The following is a 9433-nucleotide window of genomic DNA, read 5'->3' on the forward strand; positions in this document are numbered from 1 at the left end:
GCCTTCCTCCCCTGCCACGTCCCTATCTGCAAAATGGAAAGATGCCACTGGTGTACCTGACAGCAGCCTTTGCCAAACTGGTGCCCTCCAGATGCTTTGGTGTGACTCCCATTGGCCCAAGCCAGCACAGACGTTTTGGAGAAAAGGCAGCCTTACAGAGTTGTTGCAAAGACTGCAGTTAGGTAATGTACATAATGTACATAAAACATAATATACATATTAAGGTCCCCCATGCCTACAAAAGATTCCACTCTAACTTCTTTTTTGCCCAGTGTGCTTGGGACTGCCTCCCCTCGCTCTAAACCTACCTTTTCTTTGAATTCTTTGACTCAGCCCTCTAGTTCCTCATGCTCTGTGCCAACTGCTGCTGCCTCGAAGAGGACTGCCCTTGATGAGAGTTTGGAGACTGCAGCTAGTGTAAAATGCAACTGCTAGGCGGGTCAGTGGGGCAGCCAAATAGGATCATGTGTCCCTTGTCATGAGAGCACTGCACTCCCTCCCTCAGTACCCGCCCCTTGAGGCAGCTGCCTCATTCTACCTCATGGTATCTGTTGCATTTGGTGATAGAACAAGATGTTTCTCAGCATCATTCCAGAGTACATGTATTGCTGATACAGAATTATAATTTATAGAACTGCGAGAGAGTAAGGGAAAAGGTATCTTTACCCAGGTGTCTTAAAGGCTAGCAGAGAAGATGGGCATCTCTTGCACAGGAATTACTGCTCAACCAACTAGGCTCATCGGATGTTTAAATGTGGTATGTAAGGAGGTTAAAAGACACACGCACACCCTTCTATGTAGCATTAAAGGGAGCAAAGGTCTTCTTTTCTTTTTCCCTGCCTTTTCCAGCTGTTGTGAAGCTCTTATCTGAACTGCAGCCAAGGAGAACAAAACAAAGCACAAACTCCAGCACAGCCTTACTGAGAAGTAACATTTTTGGCTGCTGATGGGCTGAGATTCAAGTATCTCTCTGTGCTAGTGTTTATTTCTTCCAATGTGTTCTTGTTGCCACTGAGCAGGCTGTGTTTGTGAAAACAGCAGGCAGCAGCAGCAGCACACCCTGGGTGAGAGGCAACAAAAGAAAAGAAAGAAAAGCTGATCAGGCAAGGAAGAAGATTTGTCCAGGTTTCAGAACTAGGCTTTTCCACCTCCTTCCTCCCCTTCACTCCCACTCATTCTCTAGCTCAAGCATGGGGTACATCACTCCAGCAGCCCCCTCCAAAAAAAAACACCTCTACACCCGTGGCCCCACCCACAAGAGGGAGAAAGTACCTGCACACACTCTTTTTCCAAGGACTGACAGTTAGATCCAATGGAATTAACTGGAACATTGAAGAGCCAGTCAGTTTAGAGTAGACAGTTCTGAGCTAGATGGACCAGTGGCCTGACATAGCATCCTGTGAATGTGCAAACATTTTGCATTTCCCCCAAGGACTAACTTACAGCATGGTGACTGCTCAGAAAAGACAAATGTTCTGGGGACATGATAACTAACTATTCAAAAGCATGCAGAGAACATACTCTGAATGTGGAAAATATGCACGTCGAGTTCTCAAGTAAGAAAATAAAACGAGGAGGCAGGCATAAGGGCTTGAACCAGAGCCCTGGCTTAGCCCCAGTGCCTTTTACAAGGCAAGAAAAGTATATTGCCGGAGTAAACTGGGGGGACAAATATGAAGATGTGAATAGCTTCATGATCAGGTGATGGCCATAGCCAATGGAAAAATGCTGATGTTTTATGTAACACCACCACCCAGTGGCTGTTTTTGGAATTTGCAGTCTTTCAAAGTCACAGTTTCCAAATTGCAATATCAAGAGGCCTCCAAAGGCAGCTTGAGGAGGAAGCTTGTCTAGTTCCACTTATGTTTGAGACACAAACAGAACCACGGGAACAGAACCACAGGAACTGGGAAAGTCTAGGTGCAATGAAAACATAGGGGTTTGCCATGATCCCATCACTGGTTCCTCCGGATTGCCACAGTCTGAATCAGAAGCATAATCCAGATTGGGGCCTGAAGCTGCTTTTTCTCCAGAGTAAATACAGCCAGGTTAAGTCTGTTTATTAAAGTGTGTGACTAACTAATAATAACAAAAACAATAGTAGTTTTATTATTTATACCCTGCCCATCTAGCTGGATTGCCCCAGGCACTCTGGACGGCATTTGGTCTCTGACCTAAGTTCTCCACCTGTAAAATAGGATCAGTAAAAAACCTTGCAGGATTGTTCAGATGAAGAACATTTTGAAAATGAAATCAGATTTCTTCTCCATCTGTGATCTAAAGGGCCACAAACACATTTTGTACTGCCAGCACAATCAAGTGTCAAGGCATTTTTCTGAAGTCTACCAGGGAGTAGGAGTTGATTGCATATGTGCTCCTTCCCAGAAGCAGACACCATCCCTGCAAATAAAACACATAACATGTCAGGGTGATGGTTAGATCAATCTTTTTTGCTTTTATGTGCAGAGGTATTCTGCTTCCACCATCACCTTTAACTAAGCCTACCTGCAGAGCAAAGCAAAAAAGAAACTTCTCCTAGCAGGTTCCTAGCAATAACATTTTTGATTTAATTGTTCATGACTTGCAGTGCCAGGAAAAACTTTGGCAACTGATTTTCTTGAAATGGCTCTTGATGAGGATTTATCATCAGAGGCATGGATCTGGTTTTAGAAAATTGATGTAGTGCTTTTGAGAATTCACAGCACTTCAAATACATTCTCCATTTTAAAGTATGTTAATTCTTGCAACCTTTTAACATAGGCCAGTATTATTATCCCCACTTTAGATGGGAAAGTGGGGGGGGACTATGACTATATGAGTGCAAAGGGCTTAGTGTTTATGCATCACTCATGGCAGCTAACTAAAATCAAGAATGAAATACACTAAAACAAAGAGCCTCCCATAACAGTTAGAATGTGAAGAACAATCCCATTCAAGAAGAGGCAGAGCTCAGATGTTAAGAGAAATGGGGGCCATCAATTGAAGAAACCTTCCCTTAACACCCACCAGGCTTTCCCTCCCCCCCTTTCTTGGTGGGTGTAGCCTTTAAGCACTAGTTGAGGTTCTCCTCATGCCTCAGTGGGAGGGCATAAATCCCCATACAAACACTGTTGCTGTTGAGCACACACTCTGTTTCTGCGGCGAGACATAATTCTTTTGAAATTGGATCACATCAGGGCTGCAGTGTCCCAATTTCTCCGTGCTAGCGTCCCCGGTTTGGTTTTCCTGTCTGCTTTCCTGACCGGCTGAAGTTGGCAAAGTTGCATCTGTTCATTCCCTTTCCACCTCTCTCCCCCACCTCCCAATTCCTTTTCATAAGACTGGTGTGTGTGTGTGTGTGTGTGTGTGTGTGTGTGTGTGTGTGTGTTTGTGTTGCTTTTTCTTTCACTCTCATTCCCTCGCCTTGTAGGCCTGACTGCTTCCTTGTTCTGATGACCTAGAAAGCTAATTCTTCTCAAACTATTAACTGCAGCATAAGAACATACTGAAATAATTTTCCTCGGGAAAGCATTTTTTCCGGGCGCCGAAAGAGAATGAAAAAAAACTTGCTTGAGCATACAAGCTTAAATGGCTCTCTTTGGCTGCATTACTACTGTGGCCACTTAAGAGCTCTTTGGGCAAGGATTTCCTGAGATGCCTTTGCAACCCTAGCTAGGACAGTGGATGTGGGCAAGGCCTTTGATATGCAGATAAGCCGCAAATGTTTCCACTAACAGGAGGAGAGTAACATCAGGAATGTCTGGTGCTAATTTTTCAGATTTGAAAATAAGATAAGTGTATTCCATACACTCACCTACTGGAATGAGGGCTGTTTTGTCAATGCCATCTGGGTCTTTTTCCTCGCATGTGTGTTTCATTTGCAGAATTAGTCTCCCATTGGCTGAGGGAAACTGTTTCACAATGGCCAAATCTCTGGAGACTTACTTTCTTTTGAAGAGATGGTGTTGATCCTGTCTATTGCTGCATCAAGACAGTGCTTAAACAGAAGTACATGTGGGGGGGGTGGACTCAAACTCAGCATCGTTGTGTAGAGTGAACAAAGGCTCTTTTACATCACTCGTGAGTTTTAGGGGAACACCATGGCATTTAAAATAATGTAAGTTTAGCACAGTTTCAACAATAGAAAAGCAGGAGGTTTCTTTACGAATGTAGTTTTCTTAAGGGGCTTGGTATCCACCACCAAGCCTTTACCTTCATCTGTGACCCTCTTGTACAGGTGCTTTTGCACATGCAGAAACGTAATCACTTGTTCTTATTTTGGAGTTGTCTGGATTATGTTGTTTAATTGTCACAATACAGAAATGCAGCTAATTATTCCAAAGGACCTCAAATCTAACTACATATTTGGAAATGTGTTGTTGTTCTTGTGCAATGTCCTTTGATGGCATCAATGTGTCTACTCAAGACTTTCAGGCAACAAAGGTTGTTACCTACCCAGATACTATGTTCTGAAAGCAACAGAAGGAAGTTTAACCAGTAATAGTGCTGGGAGCCATTGGTAGTTGGAGGTGAAGAGATGGCATGCATCTACATTTCCCTTGGCTTCCAAAATGTTACTTGCTAGTCCTTTCTTTCCCAATTCATACTGATGTGTCCCTCTTCTCTTCGCAGATATGCCACCACTGCTGCCGATGGACCTCAAAGGAGAACCTGGACCTCCTGGAAAGCCTGGCCTAAGAGGACCTCCTGGCCCACCTGGCTACCCTGGGAAACCCGGCATTGGCAAACCAGGGCTCCACGGCCAACCAGGCCCCGCAGGCCCACCTGGCTTTTCTGGCATTGGCAAACCAGGCATCCCAGGGCTCCCTGGCAAGGCAGGTATGAAAGGGATGCCTGGAATTAATGGTGAGCCGGGCATGAGAGGAGACCAAGGGCCACGAGGCTTGCCAGGCCCTCCAGGAGTGCCTGGACCAGCTGGCATTTCTGTGAACGGAAAGCCAGGCGCAACAGGAAGCCCAGGCCTGCCAGGATTCCGGGGGGAGCCTGGGGCCAAAGGAGAGCCCGGTCCCCGTGGCGAGCGTGGCATGAAGGGTGAAAATGGAGTTGGGAAGCCAGGGTTGATAGGGCCGCGGGGAAACGGAGGCCCCCCAGGCCCTGCAGGACCTCCAGGGCCACAGGGAATTGGGAAACCTGGACTTGATGGGTTGCCTGGTGCTCCAGGTGGCAAAGGTGACCCAGGGCTTCCAGGAGAGCCAGGGCTCATTGGGCAGCCTGGCCCTATGGGCCCACGTGGCCCACCAGGTGTGGATGGAATTGGTGTGCCGGGGGCAGCTGGTGTGCCTGGACTGCAAGGGCATATGGGCCCCAAGGGAGAACCTGGTCACCGTGGCCTTCCTGGCATGCCTGGGCCTACAGGGTACGGGAAGCCTGGGCTGCCTGGCTTAAAGGGAGATCGTGGGCAACCAGGTGTGCCAGGAATCAGCGGAGAAAAAGGGGAGCCCGGAATGGATGGAGAGCCAGGTGAAATGGGTCCCCCTGGTATCACTGGGGCCCCTGGGATTCCTGGTTCTATGGGTATGCCAGGTAAACATGGCATTCCAGGCCCTAAAGGTGAAGCTGGACCAAGTGGGCCTGCAGGGCTACCAGGTATGCGTGGGGACCAAGGGCCTAGCGGTTTTGTGGGGAAGCCAGGGATTCCTGGGGAGCGAGGATTGCCTGGACCACAAGGGATGCCTGGCCCAATGGGCCCCAAGGGGGAAGGTGGATTTGCTGGTCTCCCTGGGGTCCCAGGGATTACAGGGCCCATAGGCCCAAAGGGGGACGCTGGTATTCCAGGGCAACCAGGCCTCAGAGGCTCATCAGGGATACCAGGTCTGCAAGGCCCTTCTGGTCCAATGGGGCCCCAAGGTTTACCAGGACTGAAAGGAGAGCCTGGCCTCCCAGGCCAACCAGGAAATGGCAAAGTAGGGGAGCCGGGTATTGTGGGTCCCAGTGGGCCACCAGGGGTTCCAGGAAATCCTGGATTAAATGGGCTTCCAGGACCACCAGGGCCACCTGGACCCCCAGGAGCACCCGGGATGTTTGATGAGACAGGGATTGCTGGCCTCCACTTGCCAAATGGAGGCGTAGAGGGAGCAGTTCTGGGGAATGGCAAGCCTGGGAAGCCGCAGTTTGGCCGAGGGGAACTATCTGCCCAGATGGTACCTGCCTTCACTGCCATCTTAACATCACCATTCCCAGCCTCAGGAATGCCAGTAAAATTCGACAGGACTTTGTACAATGGTCACAACGGCTATAACCCAGTGACAGGAATCTTCACTTGTCCCATCTCTGGCATCTATTACTTTGCGTATCACGTGCACGTTAAAGGAACTAATGTCTGGGTGGCACTTTACAAAAACAACGTGCCTGCCACCTATACCTACGATGAATACAAAAAAGGCTACTTGGACCAAGCTTCCGGTAGTGCAGTGCTTGAACTCAAAGAGAATGACCAGGTCTGGATCCAAATGCCATCGGATCAGGCCAACGGTCTGTACTCCACTGAATACATCCATTCATCTTTTTCTGGATTCCTTCTCTGCCCTACATAACAGCTGTTGGGCACACCTCCTTTAATCCACTGTAGCCATAAACTTGTCCGTTAAAAATAAAATAAAAAACAGTGTCACTGGGAAGATGGTGAAAACCAATGGTGTGTGGAACCATTTTGACCAAGCTGAGAAGATAATTTGAGAGAGAAAACTTTGCTGTTGTTTTCAGTACCATCTTTGTATTCAGAATTTAGTTTACCCTAGTGACTGCACATCGACCACAGATGCTAACTTGAGGATTAGCTGCCCGTCAATTCTCTTAGGATGCACGGAAGGCATGTGATGGACAGCAGCACTCGGGGATCTGCAGGTTGTGTGACGTATCAGCTTAAGACATCACCTTCCAAATTTAGCATTTGTTCACTTTTAATCTTTCTGCTCTAAAAGTGTGATTCAAGTCAGTCAAATTGTGACAAAGTGATGAATTATCAAATTGTGGAATGCTTTGCATGAGCACCTTTTACACAATGCTTAACACATCTTTAAATCATGCCATCAGAGGTATATGGGGAAAGGGATGGCAAGTGAAACATATTCCAAAGCCAGAGACTTTTGTGATCCTCTACAAAAACAGGACTCCCTAAAGTGCACATGCTTGATAGTCCCTAAGCAAATCAAGTAGCTAAATATCTTTCATGAGTCAGCAGCCTAAAGAGATAGTTCTATGAACGCTGTTGTCTGACAAAACCAGTGTAAAGGCACTGCAGATATAGGTTCAGTTGCTACTAGCTTGACTTGTGTTATCTTCAAAGTGCCAGTTAAGAGACCATTTTTTTCAGGATGTGTAAACTTATTTGTTGTTCAGGGTGGTGGAAGTACCCAACCACCATAAAAATGTTGATTTTTTTTAAAAAAGTAGATTTCATGGTAACTTTCCATTCAATCATTTCTACAACGGTGCTATTAGCTACTTAATGTTATTCAGTATAGTGCAATATCTATTAAAAAGGTGCAAAGTGTTGTGTGCAAAGATTTATGTGATTTTGGAAAAGAATAATTTGTCTTTTCTTACCACTTTCTCTCAATAATGCTTGAAATGTCACCTGCCTTACAAGGTTATTCACAGATTTTGGGATAACTGATCATGTGTACAGTGCTTTCAGAAGTGGTAACGCATACCCTTAAATTGCTGAAGAGTGAGCTCTCTCATCTTGGAGAAATAATATGCTGTTTTGGTGATACCACATAAAAATAAGCAAGAGCCTCTTACTGTTTAGGCCTCTTATGAAGAAAATAGATGGCATTAATCCAGTTCATAGTTCAAAGAGCTTATTTTCAAGTGTCCAGGATGCCACCAATACGGCGAGAGTGGCTTAGTTCAATTTCCCAGGTTTAAGGTAGATAAAGGTATTTAAACATTAAAATGCAGTGAACTTTAAATTTGTGAACAAGTATTCTAGGGCGACAGTTGAGAGAGAGAAAAATCATCACATTTTGGTTTGTAAAAATAACTAACACTGATAGATGGATGCTGGAGAATTGAAATTTAGGTCACCTGCTATTTCAGTTGCGCTGCCAACTGCCTCTTCTTCTTTCCTTCATTTAACTTAAACTTGTATGATTTAGACACAAGCAAAAGAATAGGCCCAAGATTTCTGATTCCATCTGATGTTTTCTAAATTCCTGGAGAGGACAAGAATGCCAAAGGCACACTCTGCTTGCAATAACATCTTTGGTTTCACATTGGGTCACCACAGGCTAAAACTGAAGAAGCCAAGTGCACACATTTTCTACGTGCCTAATATTGGAAGAAGGCTTCCAAGAGACTGGTGCTCTAAATTTAAGTCTATTTTCCTGTGAAGTAGAATATTAAGCTTCCATTTTTAACACCATCAGATCTAAGAAAATGTGCTACTATTTAAAAGTCAGATTGGCAGAGATTGAAAGTGTGGTGGATAAGTACTCTAACAGCAGCAGAGAATCACATAAACCCCAGAATTGCTCCTGGGTGTGTTGGTACACAATTTATTTATACTGTGTTCTAACACAGAGATAACCTCTTTTTTCAGCTCCTTTGGAGATTCAACATTTGTGATCTGGCTGGTAAGACAGAAAACACAATGACAAAAAGCACATTTATCTCCAAACTAAATTGTTCTGTTTCATGGGTGCTGTTCTGCAGCCTCACTCTTCTCTTCTCTCATACAGGGCATAACCCTTCTGCATTTATACAACTTTTTAAACTTCTTAACATAGAGGCTGTTATTACACATAGGAAATGAAGTGTGGGATGAAGAGGCTGATTCGCAAGTCATGAGTTAGCTTTTTTTAAAAAAATAAAATGCAATGCCAGATATTGTCTGTGACAAAGTTTGGGGTTTTTTTGTTGGAGAGCATGTGGGAATTAGGTTTCAGTCAACAGAAAGATCAGGTTTGGAAACTACTTTGAACTGTGCATTACAATATGCATTTTTATATACAAATTCTCTCTCTTTTAAAGAAAAGAAGTTTGCCTCTAGTATCTTCATTGCTAACCTAGTATATAGCGAATTTTTAGTTTTGTAAATACTTATGTTACATGCACTGTTTCATAGTAAATTTGGTTTTAAAATGCACTCTTGTTTTGTGATCAAAAACTGGTCTTCACTTTTGAACTGAAACTACAGTACTTGATTGTATTGACCCAACATCAATAAATCTTATTTTACAAAAAGATTTGCATTTCACATTACTGCCTGCAAAAATCATGCCAATGTAAATATTGTTTGTAAGTCACTTTGGGTTGCCTTGGGCAATCTAAAGCGACTAGCAAATTCAATAAATAATACAGTGGTACCTCGCAAGACGAATGCCTCGTAAGACAAAAACTCGCAAGACGAAAGAGTTTTTCGTTTTTTGAGTTGCTTCGCAAGACGAATTTCCCTATGGGCTTGCTTCGCAAGATGAAAAATTCGCAAGAC

At 44.7% G+C, this 9433-nt stretch overlaps 1 protein-coding gene and 1 long non-coding RNA gene across 5 annotated transcripts in view; one reads left to right on the forward strand and one right to left on the reverse strand.

Annotated features, from left to right (window-relative positions):
• COL8A2 (collagen type VIII alpha 2 chain) overlaps positions 1–9186 on the forward strand; it is a 142453-nt gene extending 133267 nt beyond the window's left edge. For all 4 annotated transcript variants that reach the window (XM_083625531.1, XM_083625530.1, XM_083625529.1 and 1 more), the window contains one exon: positions 4612–9186. In XM_083625531.1, coding sequence (XP_083481657.1) covers positions 4612–6533 — 1922 coding nt within the window. In that variant the 3' untranslated portion in view covers positions 6534–9186. The remainder of the gene's footprint in view (positions 1–4611) is intronic.
• Positions 587–4129, reverse strand: LOC310767996. The gene is made up of 2 exons (XR_014551154.1): positions 3794–4129; positions 587–1060 (listed from the first exon to the last, which is right to left on the reverse strand). It is a non-coding gene; the product is annotated as an uncharacterized lncRNA (long non-coding RNA).
• Positions 9187–9433: the final 247 nt, after the last annotated feature.

This window comes from Podarcis filfolensis (assembly GCF_964270895.1).
Source record: "Podarcis filfolensis genome assembly, chromosome: 8".
Classification (NCBI taxonomy): domain Eukaryota; kingdom Metazoa; phylum Chordata; class Lepidosauria; order Squamata; family Lacertidae; genus Podarcis; species Podarcis filfolensis.